Raw genomic sequence first — 23215 nt, 5'->3', positions numbered from 1 at the left:
AGAAACACAGGAAGTTGTTTTGAGAAAATATTCCACAAAGAATCATAAAATTGCCAAGGTTGGAAAAGACCTCTAAGATCATCCAGCCCAGCCCAACTGTCCACCTATCACCAGTATTTTCCACTAAACCATGTTCCTCAGTACAACATCCAAATGTTCCTTGAACATCTCCAGGATTGTTGACTCCACCACCTCTCTGGGCAGCCCATTCCAGTGCATGACCACTCCTTTGGAGAATTAGTGTTTCCTGACTTGAATCCCCCCTGGCACAACTGTGCAACTCCAGGCCATTCCCTCTAGTCCTACTGCTAGCTACATGGGAGAAAAGGCCAACCCCTGCCTCACCACAAATCTTTGCTTCAGTACATGCACTGTTTGATAACCCAAGCAAAAAGTCGAGAGCCTTGCAGGTCCAGTTCCAAGGAAAGAAAAAGCACTGGATTTCCTCACTGTAATCAGCACAACCTTCTTTTCCTTTGTAGTCTGCAAAGCAGCTAAGTAACTTGATGAAGATCTCAAACAGACTATCTGGTGGTTCTAACTCTTTGCTAGATCGGCAGCGGGAAGTGCTGAAGCGTGACTTACATGCTTGAATAGCCTGGCTGGCTAGAAGCCCAAGTGTACAAACAGGTGAGAATTCTGTTCTCCATTTCAAAATGCTGCTAGACAAAGACAGCATATTAAAAATGACCAAAATATACAACGTAATGGTTAATATGCTAAGCAACGTAAGATCATAAAAATGATCATATTGGATGGATTCCAAAGTCTGTCTCGTTCAGAAGTTTGTGTAGTAGGAATACATGGCTATAGAAAGAATATGTTCTGATTTCACATACAAGATATGATTTGGTAAACAGTGCTACTTCCTTTGAAGCTTTTCCCAACTTCCAACAATCTGCTCTGACAGACTTCTTAACTGCAACTGAGAATTTTGCAACAGCCGATGTACTTTTCCTTTATGATGTTCCTCATACCTTTTAGTTCTTGCACGATTCGATACCTAAGAAGTTGCCTTATGTGAAAAAGCAATTTGTGCTGCTTGTTTTTAACTATCTTGCTGATGATTTATTTCACTGCTCTTTAAGCTTTGGATGGCAGAGTAACTAATTCTTCTCTATACATCTTCGCTATGGATTTACAATGTTCTGTATCACGAGCGTAATAAACTCAGTCATCACTTTTGCAGGCTCTGTATCCTCTTAGTTTATCTCCTCTTGTTCAACAATCTGTCTCCTTTCTTTTATCCTTGTTGGGCTTATGTATACTTTCTTGTTCTACCATACTGATTGGAAATGTAAGAATCAGAATTGCAGACAATATTCAAGAAATGGAACTACAACTGTGTACAATTACACAGTAATTACTTCTATTTTGTTCTCTCTTTCCTCATCAGTTCCTAAGAGTCTCTTCAGTTTTTTCTAGTGCTTCTTACAATTTTGAAAACATAGTTAAAGCTCTTATCCCCAATAAGTAATACTTAGCATTTATCAAAGCTAAATTTAATTTGCATATTACTACCCAGCTTCATATATTCTTCCACAGCTTTCATCATTGTGGAAGCTCCTGCTATGAGTAATTTTGTACCACTGGCAAACCTAGACATGCTTTTGTTTGTCTCCTACAGCTAATTAATTATGAATATGAACTCTTTATTTAGGAAGAAAAAAGGTTCTTTCAAGTGTTCTTATCAGCTTTGTTTTATCCCTTTCACTACTGCTTCTCATTTGAAACAGAAAACTTGCAGTGAAATGTTATGTAGCTTCCCTACTTGAAATTTAGTACTGGAGAAATACTTGAGGTTTTTGTTAGCAAATGGATTTTGAATTTGATTATACTCAGATTACTATAACAGAATTGAATTTTGATCATAATATTTCAAATCAAGTTCTATGCAATAATCTCTGCATTGGTCAGGAATCACCTGTTCATTTGTGTGCTCTCTTTCTAAGAAAGAAGAAAAGTTGTCATTCCAAATTTTTCTTCTGTTTCATGCTATGTCATTTACCAGGCTAGCACAGGCAGAACAGAATTTGAACTATTATTTAATTATCTAGCTAAATAAAATCTCTAACTTCTTTAACATGCCAGCCACTGCTGCCATCTACTCTGGTCAGCACTATGCATCTCATATTATCTGAGCATAAACAGGTTTATGTTACTCACCGATAAAGAAAACACATTTACTTTATTTCAGACAAGGTTTCTTTATTGCTTAGAAACATTTCTTCATGGCATCATCTATTTTGTAATGCCCTACTGCAAATTAAATGTGAACAATATGCTGTATGTTACCTTCTTCCTATCATGTTTAAAAATGATTTTAGGTTTACAAGCTCTTCTAAAAACAGGCATTCCACTTTACTCATCTATTTTAAAAACATTTAATATTTGTAAAAAAAACCCACTTATTTGATTTTCATGTGTATGCTTTCTGCTATCTCAGTTGAACTCTTACAGTTTGTTGTCCTCTGTGCAGCATTCATTTGAGGATACAAAACCTGCACTATTTTGCATTTAAAGGAGGAATTATTTGAACTATGTGCTCTTTTCTGCCAGCTTTTTTTTCCATGAGACACATTTAGTTATGTTGCTGTCCTGTTTCTACAAAGAAGACTACGAATATAAGACAAGGTGCTACGGAATCTCTAAGTGAAGACTGGCAGTTTGAAGTATAGCCTCTTTTCCAGTTGAATTCTGGCCAAAGTTTTGGAATAAATGGAGCCTTCTAATTTAAACTTGTAATTTTTATTTTAAACCATAAATTAAACTTCCACATTATAGCAACAAAATGCCTACCACTAGTCAAGCTAATGGTCAGCATTTAGATGAGGATATGAAATACAAACATATACCATCATAAGAGGGATTACATAATAGAGAAAGAGCATTTCAAACGTACCACATTCACTGGCTGATTCACCCACCAACTGGAAGAACTGCTGAGCAATTTTCAGATGATCTCTCTAGGAGAGGAAAAAAAATTCAACTAGGCGAAATGAAGAACAACATGCAGGCAAACTGGGGTTGAAGTAAAACCAGAAAAGGTAAATTATGCCACTGTACAGGTCTAGATACACTGGAATAGTATAAAAGCAAACAGAATTTGGAAGCATGACAGGGAAGTCAGCTTTAGCTTGATTTACTTTCAGGACTAGTAACAGAAACTTGCAGTTTATTCATTATGGCTTAAGAACTGTATGGAGTAATATGAAGAGACTCAGAGATCCTGCAATGTAAATGTCAGATGATTTTCACTCTGTTCCAGTCCCTACAGATCTGTTCATATCCTACTGTTGAAGAAGCTGGAGAACCACGTGGATTTAACTCACTGAATCCATTTCTTGTCCAAGAGCCGCATTTACCACTCCTTTGAGGATATACTCCTGGAAAAGAAGAATAAAGAGGATCAAAAAAGGCAACATGAAGATTTCAGGAGACCTAGAACAGTGTTCTCGCACATATTTTTCTTTCTAAAGTTAACTCTATCCCCAGCCAGTTTAACTGATAGCTGGTTATTACCAGAGCAAGTGTTTCGGTACAGCATCACAGTCACCTCCCAAAAATCTATACTACTTGTTAGCTGGTCACTTCTGCTAAATATTTGGGCTGCAAAGAGGTAGAGTGTTTCCTGATAAGATTTAATATTCAAAGATTATATACCAGAAGTTACACCATAACATAACATAGTATTAAGCCCTCTTCACCACCACTTGGCTAATAATCAAGTGCAATATTGTTCCACTAATGCAAGGATCCAACGCCTAATACACACACTGGTTAACCATCACCACCAGCACCCATGCTCCAAAAGGCAGTGTTTCTCATCAGGGTAAAAATGTCAAGAGATTTGTGCTCATACTGCTCTACTGAAATTAGGAACTAGAACAGAGTAATCTATACTCTGAGCTACAAAGGCAGTTCTATTCTCACTGAGCAAGATTTTCTTAGCATGTAACAGATTCATTTGTCTTGTTTAAATCTTATAATCCAGCGTTCTAGCTATAAATGTGTTGTAGTAGGTTCTCCTGATACTCTTGGATAGATCCCTCAGATATAAACACAGGAAAGGAGGAAAAAAAAAAGACTGTAAAGATGAACAAAATGTAAGGAAACAATCTGACGGTAATAGCCAGGATGCTAAGTAATCATTTCAGTACATCAACTCCTACAGATGCAAAATTAAATCCTATAGACTCCATGACAAAGAAGAAATTTGATAAGAACTATAGGTGAACTACAGAACTATACGTGTAGTTTTGCAGTCTTAATGGGGAGTTCCTTCCGAGTGTGGATGAGAAAATGGAGAAAAAAATCCACAAAGATTCTCAATTTAAAATGTATCAAGTGGGTGATATCGTGGTATACATATAAGCTTGTATATGGGGAAAATGCAGGGAGAAAATAGGGGCCAGAGAAGCAATATTGGTATAAAACTGTTTAAGGAGGGCATATATAGCTGCTTAAGTATTAAGTATACTGAAAAATGCAAGAACTAGAAAGCAAAAAGAAACAGCAGAAGGCACTCCTCAGCACAGAATTACCAGATCTGTTTTTAATGTTTCCCCCCTCCCTCTCTCCATCCATCCCTCACACACACTCGTGAAAGGTCTCTTTCATGCCCAGTTATGTGATCTTTGGAAACTCAACTGCAAAGAGGAATAAATCAGAGACTGGAGATGCTGGAACAGCCACAAAAGAAAATGACAGTAGCAGTCAAGGGATATTTCAGTTTTCACTCATGGCAGCCAAAGTGAGATGGGATTAGAAGAGACCTATTATTTAACACGTTGAATCGAATCTGGCTCATTTTTATTGAAATGGCTTCAGGACAAACCACACGAGTGTCTGAGCTAGCAGATCTTGAGGGATGGTGATAACCACCACCGAGGGAGAAGTGACAAGCAGCTGTAGTTGGAAGAGAGCTTTCATCTGTACAGTAATGGTCAGCTCCCTAGAATCAAATCTGCACAAAGAGTTGCATTTTCAATCGACCCTGGGCAGTATAGTACTAAACGTGCTAGGTACTCATCTATGTATATATAATATTCTATGGATGACTCTTAAATCTATCACTGATAAAAGGATAAAATATGAGAGTTTTAAGGATGGGAATGGAGCAAGCTATCTGCAGGATACCGGTTTTGTATGTGGCAGAATTCACACTAATTTATAGCCTGTCTATGTACCATGACATCATTTTCCAATTACCTGTGGAGCTGTAGGTTCCAAGTCTTTAATCAGGTTATAAGCTTCCTGCACATCATCTGAAATACCAGATGTTAGAATGCATGACAAATCATGGCATGTTGTATTAGAACAAATCACTCATCCTCTACAACATTCCCCTATAGTCACAGATGAAGAAATAAAGCATTTAGACAGGAAGAGAAAGGTACCTATAAATCACTGTGAATTTATATCACAATGGTGATGGTTTCCTAGAACTCGAATAACAAACATGGTGTGAGTAATAGCTTCTTTATTACTACAGTTTTCCTACTAGAGATGACTCGGTTCCTTGTTCATAATCTAGTGGCTGACTTTCCAACAGTACAAGGTCAAGATAATAAATCCATTACTTTCTTGTTGTATCTCTTTTCATATTTATTTATTCCATATGCAGGATAAGGTAAGATGTTTCTGAAGAGAAACTTCATTTTTTCTTATCAATATTTCAAAATCTGTCCAGCACCTCTTACCTGATCCTACTTTTAACAAGCAAAAACACCACTAGCATAGAAGTTTAAATGTAAAGTTTGGATTCAATAGGCAACTTTGGATCTTCCTGAGAAATAGTAACTGAAAATATCCTAAATCTTATGAAGATGCCCTTTGAACTGACAAAACGTTGTCAATACAGCATTATACCAGCTGCTTATAAGAATAAACCTTATCAAACAAAGCTTCCTTTTGAACAGTACATACCATCCAGACAGCACGGTGACAGTACTCCAGGGTGACTTAAGGCAATATGCATTGGAGATCTCGAGCTCCAATTCATCCCTGCCCAACAACGCTGCTTTTCTACCCATTCCCTAGAGCAGCCACATAGTAAGCCAGTACATACTATACAAAAGCAATCACTTTTTATAAAAAAACTAGAAATAGGTTTTTGGGTTTCTTCTTTGACTAGTGTAGCTCATCAATGTTGGCACAAAGCAAGAGACAAGATTGCCATTCGAGTTTGTCGGCAGGGCATGAGGAGAGAAAGAAACTACAGCAGCCCTGCTTTCTGATCAGTGTGGACCATCAGCACAGAATTCTGCTCTTTGGGCTCTGAAGAATTCCCTAACAAATATAGGAAATTAAGATTGGAATTCCTGGCCCAATACCCTAAAACTCACTACCTTAAACAGAAGAAAATGGGAAGCACATCTGTGCTTCAGTCTCTCCACTTCAAAGCACGCCTTTATCAGAAACCTTGTAAATTTTGGAGAGATGGTTCGAGTGATTGGGAGTGTTCTTGACCGATTCTGCTGCACTATGCAGATTTTTAAATGAAGACATAGCATAAGCACATTTCTATCCTAACTCTATAGCATTCCTTTATCAGTATGCATGTTATTTGAATAACAAAGAACGGAACTTGACTGAAATTATTGCAAGTTTGGCAGCACATGAGTAAATGGACTGTTTTTTAACTGACACAAATTTGCTTTGCTTCTGTATAAGTAGAGATCAAGTTGAAGCATATCTTCTTCAATAATGTTGTTAATAATAATATAATTGATAATAATACTAGTACTGCTTTCAATCATGTTGATTACGATAATAATGGACACAATGTTTGCCAGGAGCAGCAAATGCAGAGTTACAAATGTCAAAGCATACCGACTGAACCAATGGATACCTACTTGTATGGATAAGGAAATAGGAGCACATGCTTGACTTCAGCAAGGTCTTTTGACACAGTCCCTATAATATTGTCACAGCCAGCCATCTCTACAAACCCAAGAACCCCCAATTCTATGTGGAAATAGATTTATTTGAAGGCATACAATTACAGCCCTTCTCTACAAGCTGTGGGAATTTGTTTACATCACTATTTCTCAGAGATACTGAAAAGGAAATATATTACACAGTGCTGCAAAATAAAAAGCATTTTTGGGAGTGATCAGTTGAGAGCAGATAAATAAAAATCATCCCTGAAGCAATGAGAGAGCCAGAGGAAGGCATATTTACCTTGCCGGAGATAGTAAATCACAAGATTCAGTCTTGCCTCAGGAATAACATCAACCAGAGGAGGCAGCACCTGCAAAGCTCCTTCTCCCCCTCGGAACACCACCTGCAAATAAAAGCAGCATATTGATAACTGTTTATTATAATCTTCGTTATGATTCTTTAATTCCTATGTTAACAGTAAGAAGAGGTCAACAGTACTGTCTTTAGTGTAATTCCTGCTTTAATATAACAATAAAATTATATGTATCACAACCTTTGTTCTAAAGAACATTTAAGTACATAATTCATCAGCAGAGATTGACTGATCTCAGGTTTTAGCAGCTGAAAGCTGTGACACATTACATACCAAATGTTTTGAAGAATATGGCCCAGAACAAAAGTGAGAACAAGTACAAAATTAGTTTCCTTATGATTATGCATTTGAGAAAAAAATAGGATAAGTATTATAGAATTGTTTAGAATGCAATTAGATCTATAAAGGATTCAGTGCTTTATACTTCAGTGTTACATGACAGTTCCTCCAGAAAAAAAAAATACAACTCTAATATACTGACTCAATAGACTCCTGGCAAAAAGACCAACATTCACAATAAAGAATTTTAACTTATAAAGTCCAATCTGAAATCACTGTTAGGTTTTGTGATCAACGACTGCCTGATAAATAATAGCTATTAACAATTGTTCAGCAAAGTAATAATACCATTGTAGGGAGCATTAACAGGTACTCAGTGACTCTTCTACTGCAGAATGCATAAATATTTTGGCTTGTGTCGGTATCTTTTTCCCCATGCACTGCTTGTCAAGTACTGTTTTGATAAAGACCATTTTCCTGAGTTATCTTAATTCCACTGACATCGTAGTCAATTGTAGACAACATTGAGTTGACAGTTCAAGGTCATGCATTCTGCTTTGTTTCTATACTACCCTAGTTGACTAGTCTCTACAAAATATCTTGCTAGGTTATTCTTACAGGCTATGAATTATTTTAATATGCCTTCTGTGTAACAGCAACAACATTATTATTTTTGTGATACAGTCTCAAACTGTCAAAGAAAATGCCAGGGTAAAAAAAGCACCAGCAATAAACTTGATGGCACATTGATTATACAGGCCAGTTTTCTGGAATAGGACTTATAGGGCAGCAGAGATTCAGATGTTTGCAGATCCCAAAATATTCCCTTTCATAAGTGTTCAAAAAAAAGTTCTACAAACGACTGCAGACCCCACGAAACTCAAGAAGCACATTACTTACCAGATTATGTTTAATGAGCTCCTTCCCAAACTCAAAAGATGACGAGGCACTGTCCGTCAAGTTCTTGAGTTCTGCCTGGAATTACATATACTCAAAAAGTTTAATAACACACAAAAAAGCACAGAGACATCAATGGAGGTTCATATTTGTCCCAGAACTGACAGAAACATCTCCACCAGTGCTGGGTCAATGGAAAAGTTGTGCCTTCCCACGTTTATATGACTATTTTTACAAATTGAATAATCCACAGACGTAAGGTCAAAAGTGGACCAGGAAAACAGTAGAACCACTGTGCGTGCACCCATGTGTACAGATGGCTTAACGCTAGAATAACTGAAGTAGGTTAAACTCCTAAGAGGACACAATGATGTGGTACTAGGCCATTATCAACACGATTACTGACTACGAAAGATAACAAGGAAAAGAAATGCCTAAGGGATGTCTTGAACTAAAATGAAGGCAAACTGAAGGGCTGTCAAATAGATACCTCAGCAGCCTTTCCGTTGTATAGTCGGAAATGGTTACAAGCCTTGAGGTTAAGAGCAATGGTGCTGTCAGGAACTTGCTGAAGATAAACAGCTAGCACTTCTTGTGATACATCATAGTAATCCAGTTTATAATAGCATAGAGCCACATACACATTCAGAGCCAAGTACTCCCTGCACAAAGGAAAAAAGAGCATTTAAGACAACATTTCAATCCAACAGATAGTTCTATTACAGAATATTAAAATCAGTGATGAAGCCCTATGTCTTCAACAAACACATCAAATTTGGGATTTCTAAATACTTGTTAGGCATCTTTATATCTCTAGTTCATGATATAAGTTGCACAGATCCATTAACAGACATGCATGAGTTTTTTTCAATGGCAGCTATTCCAACACAATAACTGACAAAATTGTTGGCTAGCAAGTCTTTAAAAATGTGGTAATTCACACTGAGGAAATCCATAGAAAATAAGAACTTTTGTCCTGGCAGAATAGGATTTTCTGTGCAATATGTGTGAAAACATTTATATGCATTTAAAACTTTGAAAACATTTCAACAGATTCAACATGTTCTATTATCTTAGAAATACTATTTATTTATTTATTAAAGAAAACTAAACAGGCTACTGCAAGCTATGCAAACAGAAGAACTAGGCACAGAAATAAGACAGATATTTGTGGTAACAGTAAGTAAAAAGATAATTGTTACAAAGGTTTCTCGCTTAGCTTTGCATGATTGCTTCTACAGATTTAGAATTTCAAGAACTCTTTCCTGAGCATTAAATTACATATGTACATTAAGAAGGACACTCAGCTTTCTCTAATGCACTCAAGAAGAGACAGTGCCAAAAGACAGCTACGTATTATGGGGTTGCAATTTCGATTCTACCAAACTGCTTTTCCAGCCGCTTAAGAATTCATTTTGTTCCTTTTCAAATTATGAACTAAGAAGATGAATGTGATAGAAAAAACATAATACTTAAAGAAATGCAAAGAGCTTTCTAGATAACCACTGAGAGCTGATCCGCTTCTTAGAAAGGGTAACAGGTGAAGCAGAAATCAGTGATCAAAAGCAAGGCTCACCAGACTGATCATCAGAACTGTAATTCAATTACAACAATATCAGAGACACCAAAGTAAGGCTTAGAGTAGAAATGCCCACCGATTTTCAAGAAGAATGCATTTGTAGATATCAATAGCTTCTTGGTAGTGGGACCGCATGTAGTGGATAGATGCCAAGCTAAGCTGATCCTCTGTAATGTCTTGCAGATTTTGGTGAGAGCTCATCAGTTTCTTCTCATCACTGAACTAGAACAGAAAGTGAGACATTCTCAGAAGAGTTCAATGAGAAATACATTTTAAGTTAATATGCTGGATTAGTTTTGTCCTTGCTGGCAAGCAGCAAGTGATTCATTTTTAACATCTGGATGTTACTTCAAAGTTAATTTGAACAGTGAAGAAAGCCAAACATTAAGAAGCAGACCAGTTGTAAACAGATAAATTAAGCATGAGCTTTCCTTTAAGTTGTGATTCAGACACAATTACACATCATGCGCCTTGCTGGATAAGAGAGCTTAATTAATCAATTAAGTTATTTCACAAATATAATTCTGCAATGCCGGATTTAATTTACTATTCAATTTGGCACTTTTTTTTCTATTAACAAAAGAAATCTTATTTCTCAGGGATAGCAGAAAAATGGAAGTCCTGCCAACACTCAAGCACTAACTTTCACAACACCTCTTTACAACACTAGCAAATTCTCCTTCATCGTTCTTTCAAAGTTCCTGTTAAAGCACTGATTTTTGAAATTGCTGTCGAGCACAGAACAAATGCACTAGGGTATAAGAAAGCAACAGAGTTCAACAATCAGCTTGTACTTGTGTAAGTAATAAAGTTGAGGCTATCCAGCAATTATTTTACTCAAAACAGTTATTCCAGTGCTTTTTATCATGGACATCTTTTAAGTACTGGTGTAGAAACATTTTAAGATTACTCTTCTAAACCAACAGAAATTTAAGGAAGAGAATCTAGCATCAAAGCTAGCATGCAGGACTTGTATTTTATTTTGCCCCAAACTCAGTCTCTCCAGTAGCACAATACTGGCTGGGTATCATACAGGAAGGATGGTACAAAAGCAAATGGAAGGGAAGACAGCCACAGGTGGTAACTGAAACAGTCATTTAACTGTTGTTGAAATTTAATTAAGTCTGATGCCATAAACATGATTACTTTTTGGACAGTGAATGACTTATGAGGATCAGAAATACCTTATGAGCCTTCTTGCTCAAACTGCTTAGTACAGCTGCAAATTAGGAAACTTCGGTAACTTCAAAGAAAAAGAAAACAGTGGAGTAGGCATTTCTGATTCTGTTCAAAGTCTCAGCTCCTTCATAATAAAAAATACCACCAGGTTCTTATTGTACGACTTGCATGAAGCTGGTTGGTAAGGCTTTTTGTAGATACTTGCTGAGGGCATCCATTCCAAGATCTGGTTTTCACACTTGCTTTCTCCACCACAGTTTATTACAGGAGAGTGGTTGCAGAAAATCTTTGTTCTCCTTCCAACACAGACATTTTAATTATTTGCCCAGATTGCCAGAACACATTACAAATTACCAAATTGAAAAGAAAACAAAGCAAAGCACGAGTGAAGAAAGGACATTGTACCTTATGTGCCAGGTGAAAGAGTAAACGGTTCTGAAGACGACTCTTAGGTGCTGAAAGGAAAATTCAGTAAGTATTTCTGCAAAGAACAATTCAGGACATCCAGCTTTTATTTTAACTTTCTCAACAGACATGCATACGCATGTATTTTTCATTAACTAGCCCAAATACAGTTCTTCACTGTACTTCACTTCAGCAATTTTAATTGGTTTTAAAGCCTTCCTGCTTCCCATCTTCACTCCCTGTCCATGTCTTTCGAAATCCCTGCTGAAAATACTTTCTGATTGGCCTCTTCCTTCCATGAGTCTTAAAACTGTGAATAACTGCACTACCATTTCTCTGCTGGTCCTTCTTGTTAAAGTGTGTTTTTTTTTCTGATGCCATGCAGGCCCTCTCTCATAGAATTAAAAAAAGCAGCGACAAGCTCATAATCAAGGTTCTTTTCACAGTGTGCAATATTTGAAGTAAACTGTGATTCATATTTCTAGGAATCTTGTCAACTTTCAGTATACTGCAAATTCCAGTGCTGCTACCATTTGTTTATGTGATGATATCATACATAGTTCTAATATTTCTTCAGTCCAGAGGAATAAAAGGCACATTAATGCACTCAGATGTACATTAATGTACGCCTGTACAGGGAGCAGATAAGATTCAAACCAAGACATGAAGAGAGAAGAGTGTCTTTCTAAAGCCACTCAAGTCCTCTAAACTTCTGGCTCTAACAGGATTAGGAATTGCATTTAACACATTTCACATGCACAAACTGTTAACTGCAGAGATTTAAGTGACTACAGAGAGCCTTGTTCACTGAGATTGAGAAGGTTCTTAGTCAACAAGCTATTAACTTCTTTTGGGAGCAATCTTCCAAAAAGCCTTTCCTTGTTTCCTGTGTTTTCTTCAGCCTACTCAGCTAATGAGCACTCTCATTTTTGCTCAGACCAACCAGCTGGCAACCCAGGATTTACATGGAATTTTTACAAAGAACAGAATTACTTACTGTGTTTACAGGGCCAAGAAAATGCAGAGTTAGCAAAGCAGTGGCCTGTAACACAACACTACAATTCTTCTGACATCCTAAACCATGAAAGAGAGCTCAAACCACCAAAACCTCTTTCTCTTCCCTCTCAAAGATGGAAATTTCTAGCAATAAATTAGATTTATTTTAAATGGCAATTTAGGGACAGATTTCCATACTTCTTACTTTTTCTCTACTCTTATAATAAGGAAACTGTAATGCCAAAAACGAACCAGGCCACTGTCATCAGACGGGCACTGTAAAACTCTGTGTACTCTCAACAGCCGTGTCTAGAAAAAAAAAAAGACAGCACATTTTCTCTCTACAGACTTTCTAGAATAGAGGAGTACCAAAAGGAAAAGGTGGAACAAGAGATCTCACAAAACCAAAATATCTCGCCAAGTATTACTATCCAAGGATCAAGTAGGTAGAAAGCTACATGGTCTTCAGTCTAGGATCTACTAAGGAATTCTCATTGACCTAATAAAAGAAAGAAAAGCCTTTCTGATCTGCAATCAGTACTGTGTTGTTATTGACATCGCAGTCATGGACTGCTGTACATGGACCCCACATGTGCTTTCATGCAAAACTTCAACCAACAGCAACCACTCTTTGCCATTCAAAACATTTGGTCATCAAAGACTCCAGAAATACAAGCAGGACAATTTGTGGGATTTACACTGAAAATAACATATTGTATAACCACAGTCCAGCGAACAAAGACACCAACGTTCCTTTTTTTGCATAGGTTTCATGTTTTTTTTAGTAGGCTTTAGCATGAATTCCTCTGTAAGTGACTTGCAAGCAGTATTCCCTCGAGAACCTAAACTGAGGAATTATTGTTTCACTGGTCAACCAATGACGGTAGTGCTGCACTCACACATCTGGCATTTGATCTGGCATTGAAATTGTTATCCACTAGTTGGCAAGAGCTGGAGGGTTAGTCCACGTTATTCTATGCCTAAAACCAGGCAAAAGCTGAAACCCAAGTTCTGATGGTTTGCTTACACATATGGAATAGGAAAAAACCTCCCACTTCGTAAGATACAGTATTACCTGATAGAATCCACCTTTTATTCTTTAAAATTCAACCTTTTTACATGATGTCAGGCAAGGAAGAGGAGGGTCAAAAACAACAACAAAAAATGTCGCCCTGTTGACATTATAAGCAGAACTGTGGAAACATTCAATAACAGCACTTTTTCCCTGTGCTGAATTTGTTTTTTGAGAAACCTATGAACAAAGTCAGATTAATTTCCAGATACAATCAAATAATACATATTAAATAAAGCTGCTGTTAATCACTGGGGCAGGAAGGGGTGAAAGTGCCTCATCATCAAAGAACCATCTTTTGAGAAACGCTAGACTTGCTCTTTTACTACTCTCTGTTATCAAATGTCATTGTCATTGACCTATCAATGCCACAAGAAAGTACAAATTTCTTTTCCTGTCCTATTTTTTCAAGAAAACCGCTTTCTTTTTTGTTTTGTTTGTCTATTTGTATCAGCATTTAGAAATCTAGGGATGACAGTGCTGCACTGTGATAAATTAGGCCCTGCTCGTGTGTCTAGTACTGGCCTTGTATGGAAGAAATCACTGAGATAGTCGGACTGGACATATCTCTTTCCACCTAACAAATGCAACAATATCTCTATATTAGAATTTTTGTAATTATCAGTGCTGATGTTTCAGGGACTATAGACCTATTGACATGGATCTATAGAGCACTTCACATGCTAACAGGTGTAGAATACATCTGAAACTGCCACAGCTGCGAGGGGTAAAGGTGGAACAGGGATGAGAAGGCTTCATCCAGGTAACACAGAAAATATGACCAAAGAAATCCCTATTATGCTGTCCCTGAGAAACAACGCCCTGCTCACCTGAACACAGCTGAATGAAGCCCTCTGTGCCTCAGAACCATAGTCTTTCTGGTGGAGGGAAAGTGCAACGGTAAGGGAAAAATGTCAGGAAAAAACAGAGTCCAACACTGAGGTTCATGCTTATACACACTAAAATAGCTCAACTGTTAAAGAGTTTTCTCACACAAAACCTGCAGAGATAATTCACTGAAATATTCACTTTCCTCAAATACTTTTATTCTTTTTTATACTTAAAAGTCAGTTCAACTGTGTTCAGTTCTGTGCAGTATACACGCGCTTCATTTCAGGCATGCCGGAGCACAGTAACTTGAAGATGACTGAAACAAAAACAGTTATTTCTGTTATGTGGATTCCACTATGCTTTAAAAAGCAAATAAAAAATCCAGCACACAAACCAAATGCAAGCAACAAAACACCACCAAACCAAAATACAGCTAGTAGTTTTTAAAGTTTAAAGATCTATAATTTGATACTTTCTTGTGTGCACTTTGAAAGTTCAAACCCAGCTGTTTTAAAAACAATGGCTAAAATGCAATGAAAATGAACTTCAGTGCTCAAGAAATACGGTACAAGCAGACAGCAAATAATTTTGCATGTAGGGAAAGATGCGGCCTAAAGGAAAAGAAAATCCAGCAATGTTGCCATGCTCTCTTGTAACTGCACATTTTCATTGGCGACAACTATCTGACACCTGGCAAACATTTGTGCATGAATAAGCAAAATTGGTTTGGAAAATGCTACCATTCTTATTAATTCATCTCTGTTTTGCTTTTGTGCAATATTACTCCTTCCTGCATAGGCTGAAATGAGAAGTATCTGTTCAGTTAAACCACATTCTGAGCTGACACATGAAGCGCTGTGAAGAAGCAAATTAATTATAAAGTGCTGCCCAGCAAAAAATAGAAGGAAAAAAACCTCTAATGACAAGTTAATACAACCCTATCTGTGCATGAAGCTTAATTGTAAATCTCCACATTTAAAATATAGAGACGGGTTGTTTGGTTTTTTTTTTGTTTGTTTGTTTTTTTGCAGCCTCACTTATGTGCAAATCACATTTGCTGGCATGTATTTTGTGGTTTAGAAGGATACTGTTGGTTCTTGTCTTTTTCTTAATGCAGTGCTAGCCAAAGGCTTCTGAGAGCACTGTGCAGGCTTCTGAACACCAGGTTTAGTTGCCAGCATTTCTGTGCAAATGTGGCAGGTTCAGTTTCTGATCCTTGTCATTTATTTCTTGAAGGCACAGGACTGGGAACGCAACTTAAGACTACTTGGTTTGATAATGAAAAATTAACATGTATTATTATTTATTAAGCTAAGATTAAGACTTGGCTGCATTCTTACAAAGCAAGATGGGCTGATATACACTAAGGGAAATATATGTTCAGCCCTGTGCATTAAAGCACTGAGGCAGAAGGAATAAACAACGCATCACTTGGAAGCTTTGATATGGGATGCCTATGGAACAACAGCTGCTGACTTAAGTAACACTACTTTCGCCACAGATCCAGGAAACATAACATCCCCAGGTGGCTGAGAGGGCCAATGCCATCCTGGCCTGCATTAGTAATAGTGCAGCCAGCAGGAGAAGAGAGGTAATCATCCCCCTGTACTCAGCTCTAGTGAGCCCACACCTCGAGTACTGTGTCCAGTTTTGGGCCCCTCACTACATGAAAGACATTGAGGCCCTGGAGCGTGTCCAGAGAAGGGCAACAAAACTGGTGAGAGATCTGGAGCACAAACCTTATGAGGAGCGGCTGAGGGGAGACCTCACTGCACTCTACAACTGCCTGAAGGGAGGTTGTGATGAGGAGGGGTTTGGCCTCTTCTCCCGGGCATCAAACAGGACCTGAGGAAATGGCTACAAGTTGTGCCAGAGGAGGTTTAGGCTGGATATGAGGAAAAACTCTTTCTCTCAGAGAGTGGTCAGGCACTGGAATGGCTGCCCAGGGAGGTGGTGGAGTCGCCGTTCCTGGCAGTGTTCAAGAGGCGTCTGGATGAGGAGCTACGAGAGATGGTTTAGTGCTTGTGGAAGCAGTGGGAATGGGAGACGGTTGGACGGTTGGACTAGATGATCTTGTAAGTCCTTTCCAACCTTGTGATTCTATAAGAGGACAGCAGGAAAAAGAGGCCAGAAATATCTGAAAGGAATTTGGCAGAAAGCCTAGAGGAGATAAAGTACATCTATTATAAAGAATCTTCAAAAAAAGGACTCTCTTCTACTGACTTTTTATTCCACTTCTTAGGTTATGTTTGCAGTAATTCTGGTTTATGACACTTTTGATGCACAGACTTATTATTTCCTGAGAGAATATCCAATTAAGTTTTATTTAAGTAATGACAAGCTTCACGTCTATTAAAAAATGAAGTCTTGCTCCAGAATAGAATGCAAATGATCTTTTATGAAATGCAATAATTACCTCATGGCCTTTAACTCTCATTTCCTGATTTTAAAACATTCTTCATGTTTTTTCCTCAGTTAATAATTTTCTTAAGCAATGGTAACAGCAAATGACAAGAAGGAACTTCTATTTAATTTCCAGATATTTATAGTTTTGTGCAGACAAGCTATTCCAGAAAGCTAGCTGACATTCACATTCCCTTTCATGCAGAGACTCCAACGCCATAGGAATTTGGAATTATAAATGAAAATAAATTATTTCTCCTTCATTTGTTTTAGTGCTGTGCAGCTTTCAGGGGCATGACAACTGCAGCAATAATCAATAAACATCAAACGGTATGCAAAAAAGTCTGGCAGTGTATTCCCAAAATAGCAATGGTAAGCAGCCCAACACTAATGGTGTCTATCACTCTTACAGCAGAGTTAAAGGCAGTAGTGGATAAATGGTGGCATTCCACAGACTTCACCCTCTTGTGCTTACAGCTCAATGAAGTATTTTGCTGCTTACGGGTCACTGCAAAACCACGGAAGAAATCCTAAGATGCTGTAGGTTCCTCTATTAATGTACTGAGAAAAATCGTCACTGATGCTATTGAAAGACACTAAAATAAACCAAAAGAGGATACATTTTGAGTGAAGATAAGATGATCCAAATTCAGTGTAGGAAAGGCTGAAATGATGGATGTGGAAAGGAGAATCTACCACACTTCTTTCTCCATTGAAAGCTCCCAAGTGTTACAGACCTTCAGAGGCTGTGACTGCCTCCCCACCAAGCTTAAGCAGCTAGGAATCATCAGTATTAATTCACAACGAAGGCCTAGCATCTCAGTATAAAATCAGGCATGCTGCCTTACTTGCACAATTACATAAAGATCAGGAAGTAACATTACTGCTTAGCTATTTTCTGTTTTGTCCCTCAGCTGCATTCCCAATGTCATGCACTCCTTTCTTAATGTTCTTGCCTTTTTCTTCTGGCACTTGAGCACTGTTCACCACACCACCTACCCAACCCCTTGTCATGCTACCAAGAAATGATCTGAGGAGCAGGGAAGAATTAACCTTCCCTCAGTTTCAGCTCACAGCTCTAAAGATGCATGCCCAGCTGTGTATCTGTCATCTCTAGGATGGATAACTGTAATTTACCCTATGTGAAGCTGATGACAATGAGCAGTCTCCAACTGGTACAGGATGCAGCCACTTGCTTCCTCTGTGGTTTGGGTATAGTGACACCTCAGATCTATTGCCCAATTATTTTTAGATTTCAAGTTCATGTCCTAGATTGTAATCTCCTAAACTCAAGCTTATACTACTTTAAGAATTACATTATCACCTGTGAATACTAGAATTTTACACACTTCTTGAACAACATGGATCACTAATCAAGAATATGGAGTACACATTTCTGCAGGAAACCTTCTGCAGTTGGAAACAAAACGTTTTTAGCTGTGGGAATCAAGTTCAGGATGATTGTTCAGGGAATTTTGAAGGGTTACCAGAATCTAATTATCTCTAAAAAATACTGCAAAACTGTCCTCTTTGGAGGTGTTCTAACACAGTAGTAGAAAACGCACAGTAATTTCCTCCCTTTCCTATTTTCAGCCTAGGGTTAAAGAAATAAAGAATGAAACAAACAAACAAAAAAGATTCCGTAAGTCTTATCCTAAGAAAGTGAGAGTCAAAAGCTGACTGAGAACATCACTGCTATTATTTGTACTTAGGAAGCACTGAGATACATGGTGATGAGAAACAATATAAGTCACTAAGATAAACAGAAAGTGATGGATAACAAAATCAAACTGAAGAAACATTTTTAGGCAGTAAAAAAGTGCCTTGGAATCTAACTTCCATTCTTCTTCTTTAGATTCCATGCATGTTCAAATTAACATGAAAACTTAATAATGTGGTGCAGCAAAGTGCACACCTTATAACCAGATCCCCAGTATCTAACTAAAAAGGCAGTAAGACCATCTACTAAGTCACTCAAACTGCTGAATTCTCTCATGTTATTTATTGATTATTTCACTATCCTTATTAGCTTCATCTGCAATGGCTCAGAGATATGCAGTCAGCCAAAAGAACAGTAAATTTTTGCTGCTGGTCAGCATATGCTAGGTTTTGTATTTAGAAATTAGGAAGAGAAATTATTTTCCAAATGCTTCTTTCAGTTTCAGCTGTTCCACCTGCCCCAGGTATTTTTAGGGAGCAAATCACATTATAAATTTTGTCCTGAACGAAAAGAAGAAAAAAAAAAAAGAAAAAAAAAGAGAGAAAAAAAGAAAAAAACCTCTTTGTTCAAAGTATCCTTTATTACTCTGAAAAAAAAGCACCATATACTTTTCTGGAAATCATTTTAGGCGTTCAAGTCAACAAACAGTTCATTTCATCAGTCAGAGACATACATCTCACCTTTCAAGGCTGCTTGTTCAGCTTGTGTATACATTCCCAGAAAGAAGTAGGTACACGCAAGGTTCACCCAAACATCAGGATTGCAAGATGGCTGTTTGGTCAAGGCCTCATATTCCTGGAAAAGAAGTGTTTTTTCTGGTGGTTTTTTTCCTTCATTTAATAGCATACAAATTATTCAGCTCACCCAATTTATTGCCAAGTTCATCATCACTCTTAAAACTGAACTATTACATTTTAACCAAAGATACATTCAGCAGCTTCTTTTTGTTTATGAAAGTGAAAGAATCAATGGGGATAAGCAGTACTAAAAATCATCACAGCATGAATTCTGTCAATGCTTTAACAGTTACAAAATCATTGAGATAACAAGCTTTTCCTCCGTCTTTTCCAATGCTTTCCTAACTCACTGAGTCAGAGGAGGTCATAAAAATCATGGAAATCTCTTTATAATTACTTATTGGAGTGTTAAATATCCTGTTATAAATCTGCATGTAGTGTCTTTGTACAGATTAAAACAGTGGACTTCAAATAGACAGTATATGTGAGGCAATCCAAAGAGGTGTATCAAGAAATTCTTTTATTTTATTTTAAGCTTTTATTTTATTTACCAGTGGCACAAAAATATAAAAGTATTTATTACAACTTTAGTGTGTATAGTTTATAAATAAATATTCATATGTTGCAGGTGTGTGCTCAAAAAGTTTTACTGATAGAGATGCACTATTCAAATGTTTTGAGATGCTGCATTAAAATACAAGCCCAGAAGTCAGTCTTGGTCACGTTCAAGTCTGCCATATACACAAAAATATAACTATAGCAAATATTACTAAATTGTGCCTAACTTCACTGTTTCTCATGTTAAGATTTACACCCAAGCTACCAAAATCCACTGAACACCACATTCCGATATTTTGCACACTTCCACATTCATTACATCACCCTTAATAATAATAATACATAAAGTATTCTCTCTTGTTATTTGTGGGGGGAAAAAAGTAAAACCCAACAGACAAAACTTTCAATCTGTTCTTTTAATGAAGCAAGAAACTCTGCAGCTATATTCAACAGCAATATTCCTGAAGATATACATCTTTGCTCTGCACAACACTAGCTAATTAAAACACAGGCACGGAGGAGATCCCTCAATGCCATTTTTTCCTCTTCAAGGCTTTATTAAATTACTCAGAAGGACCTTCCTAGTGAACATGCTGCCTGCTTGCATTCCTCCTCCTCACCCCATGTCCAACCTCCAGCATAAGGCAAAAGCAGGCCAGGTTAAGCAAGATTCTCACAGGACTTGTTCAATGAACACTATCCCTCAACCAGCAGAAGCCTCTCATCTCTCTCAACATACCCCATTGCTAACTCTGTATTCTTCCTCCAACCGTATGAACTGAAATTTCTCCCTTCCTGGTGAACTTACCACATTGCACCATGGAAGTCTTCTTCCCATGGGGGAAAGGCACAGATATAGGTATCAATCACAAGAGATCACAACTATGTCCAAAGGGCAGCAATTCCAAGAACAGACACATGCTGACAACAACAAAGTTTATAGTTGCTAGTAAAAATATTTTTTTCTCCTGCCACATGAAAGCAAATTGCACTCTCAACCACAGAAGCTATTGGTAATGTATGCTTTTGAAAGCCAGCCCAGTCTTGCTAGTATTCTAGTGACTCACTGCCCTCAAAAACTGTCCTTTTAAAAAATAATAAATTGATTGATTAAAAAAAAAAAAACCAACAAAAAACAACAAGCAACCAACAACAACAAAGAAAACATTTACATATAGGCTGACGTTCCCTACTGAGGCCAGTTCAGTCTTGACACAGGCCTGTGAGGGAGCTACTATTCTTTTTTGGGACCATCTGGAATCCTTAAAAATTCATTCAAATTAAGTGCACCCAAAGGTCTCTTTCGGTTATGGCTTCAGGCAGATTAATTAGAAAGCACAAAGTGCATAAACACAAGTCATGTTCTAGCCTGGCCATTCAGGACGTGCAATAAATAAGGAGTGCTGTAGCATTACTAATGTGAATCTGTGGATACACAGTAAACAAAAATGAGGACTGTTAGCCCGCCCTACCACATAGTTCTGGGCCATGAGCCCAAGCTACGTGGGGCTGTTGCCCCTTTACTCAGTAAAAGGCATTCAGCATTACAGTCTCTCAAAGACTTTTCACAAGAGCTTTTCCCCTTCCTCACCCAAAACAAAACAAAACCCACAAGAAACCCATAAAAAAAATAATAAAAAAAAAGCAAAATACAGGTCTTTCCAATAGCCACCCACCCTGTGGCACACTTTTGCCAACCAAGGGCTTGACAGCTTCATGCTTTTTCACTCTCCTCCACCTCTCATCCTATCTAAAGGCATACACACAGCTTTCCAAAGAAGCAGGTTGATAGGTTGATTGCCTAAGGATACAGACACCTACTGACTGCACCTACCAACACTGAGGGCACTGAATAGAATCCTGCTGACCTCATTACTTGTCAAGATTCTCCAAGCTCATAAACAAAGGTTCTGCAAAGATGCCAAATGGACCAACATACAGGGCTGCCTCACAAGTGTTCAAAGGAAGCATGGAGATACTTGATTCCTGACTACAGTCATGACAAAGAAGCACATAAAACTGAGAACCAAAATTCCATACTTTTCTTTCTAGCTTCAGCTGTCAGAAGCTGGAGCATTTATATATTCTCATGCTCTCAAGACTAGATATTGCTCATGCACGAACCAATACCCCAGTATAGCTCTGTTCCTTTCATGCTTCACTATTTAATTCAGGCAGATCAGGGTAGGTAGGAGGTCCTCACCCTTACCCAAGAGGTAAGCAGTTCCCGATTCTCTGCTGAAAGGAAGGCAACAGGCAGGAGAGCCTGCCAGAATCCCTGGGTGATGAGTGATGGCAGACAGACAGATGTGGGGGAGTTGAAGTTGGTAAAAGAGGAAGAAATCTCCACAAAACTAATTAGAGCCTCCCATCAACTTGGGGAGCCCCAATTGCCATACAGTGCCAAGAAGACACTTATCTGCCTACTGTTAATAGAAGTTGATTTATAAGTGAGTAGGAAGCCCTCAGGGACTGCCACAGTGACTGCTGGAAGGTTTCAGAGTGGTGCCATTTGTAAAGTAGTACAAAGCAGCAGTGATGATCCCAGACCAATGTTGGTGGTATATCCTTTGAGAAAGGCACCTACCTACTAAGAAGTGTGAATCTAGTCAGGGTAGAGCTCTGCCTAGAGACTGTTGGTACGTCTACAGTAAGAGAACTTGAATGTGCTGATTATATTGCTGTAATTCACCCTAAAGATACTCTTGGATTTGCAGGTGTATCTGATTTTCACTTTTTCCCCCACCTCTCCTTGTGGATGAGGATGGCTACTTCACCTCAGTTGCCAAGACTCTCCAAGAGGTGGCATGCAGCCAGCATGACCTAACTCACCATGAAAATCTCATCATAAATGAAAGGATTACAGAGCAGAATTTCATCAGGTGTAAAGAATACCAACCACAAATTAGGAATATAATGACAGAGACAACAGATACATTGCCACTTGCAGGCACTTCGGACTGCGGGTTATTTAGACTTTGTGTAATGTCACTCTGTTTAATTCTGGAGAATTTTCTACCCACAGTATTTCATTTATCATGGTCTCAGCATGTCCCAAAGAGATCTAGAGATTATAGAGAATCAAGGAATTTGTCCTTGAGAATACATCAACAACACTTCTGTAATATAGCAGTGAAGATAGATGCTGCATGTACTTCATCCTTGGCACTGATAACTGAAAAGGAATTCAACCTACATAGTATAGTCAATGCTTTCCCTTGATCACTGCAATGTTTGGAATTACACAGTGTTCTGACCCAAAAGAAACTAGACTGAGATACACAAGCTCATTTTCCACATG

General features: G+C 37.9%; 1 protein-coding gene across 2 annotated transcripts in view; it reads right to left on the bottom strand.

The window, feature by feature from the left end:
* Window positions 1-23215, bottom strand: part of TTC26 (tetratricopeptide repeat domain 26) — a 43884-nt gene that overhangs the window by 17338 nt on the left and 3331 nt on the right. For both annotated transcript variants that reach the window (XM_048945047.1, XM_048945055.1), the window contains 9 exons: window positions 19300-19414; window positions 11598-11647; window positions 10090-10235; window positions 8925-9096; window positions 8438-8512; window positions 7186-7288; window positions 5212-5267; window positions 3333-3386; window positions 2903-2966 (listed from right to left, as the gene is read on the bottom strand). In XM_048945047.1, coding sequence (XP_048801004.1) covers window positions 2903-2966; window positions 3333-3386; window positions 5212-5267; window positions 7186-7288; window positions 8438-8512; window positions 8925-9096; window positions 10090-10235; window positions 11598-11647; window positions 19300-19414 — 835 coding nt within the window. The remainder of the gene's footprint in view (window positions 1-2902; window positions 2967-3332; window positions 3387-5211; window positions 5268-7185; window positions 7289-8437; window positions 8513-8924; window positions 9097-10089; window positions 10236-11597; window positions 11648-19299; window positions 19415-23215) is intronic.

The sequence above is a fragment of the Lagopus muta genome, chromosome 1 (assembly GCF_023343835.1).
Source record: "Lagopus muta isolate bLagMut1 chromosome 1, bLagMut1 primary, whole genome shotgun sequence".
Taxonomy (NCBI): domain Eukaryota; kingdom Metazoa; phylum Chordata; class Aves; order Galliformes; family Phasianidae; genus Lagopus; species Lagopus muta.
This window is presented reverse-complemented; position numbering and strand designations above follow the sequence as displayed.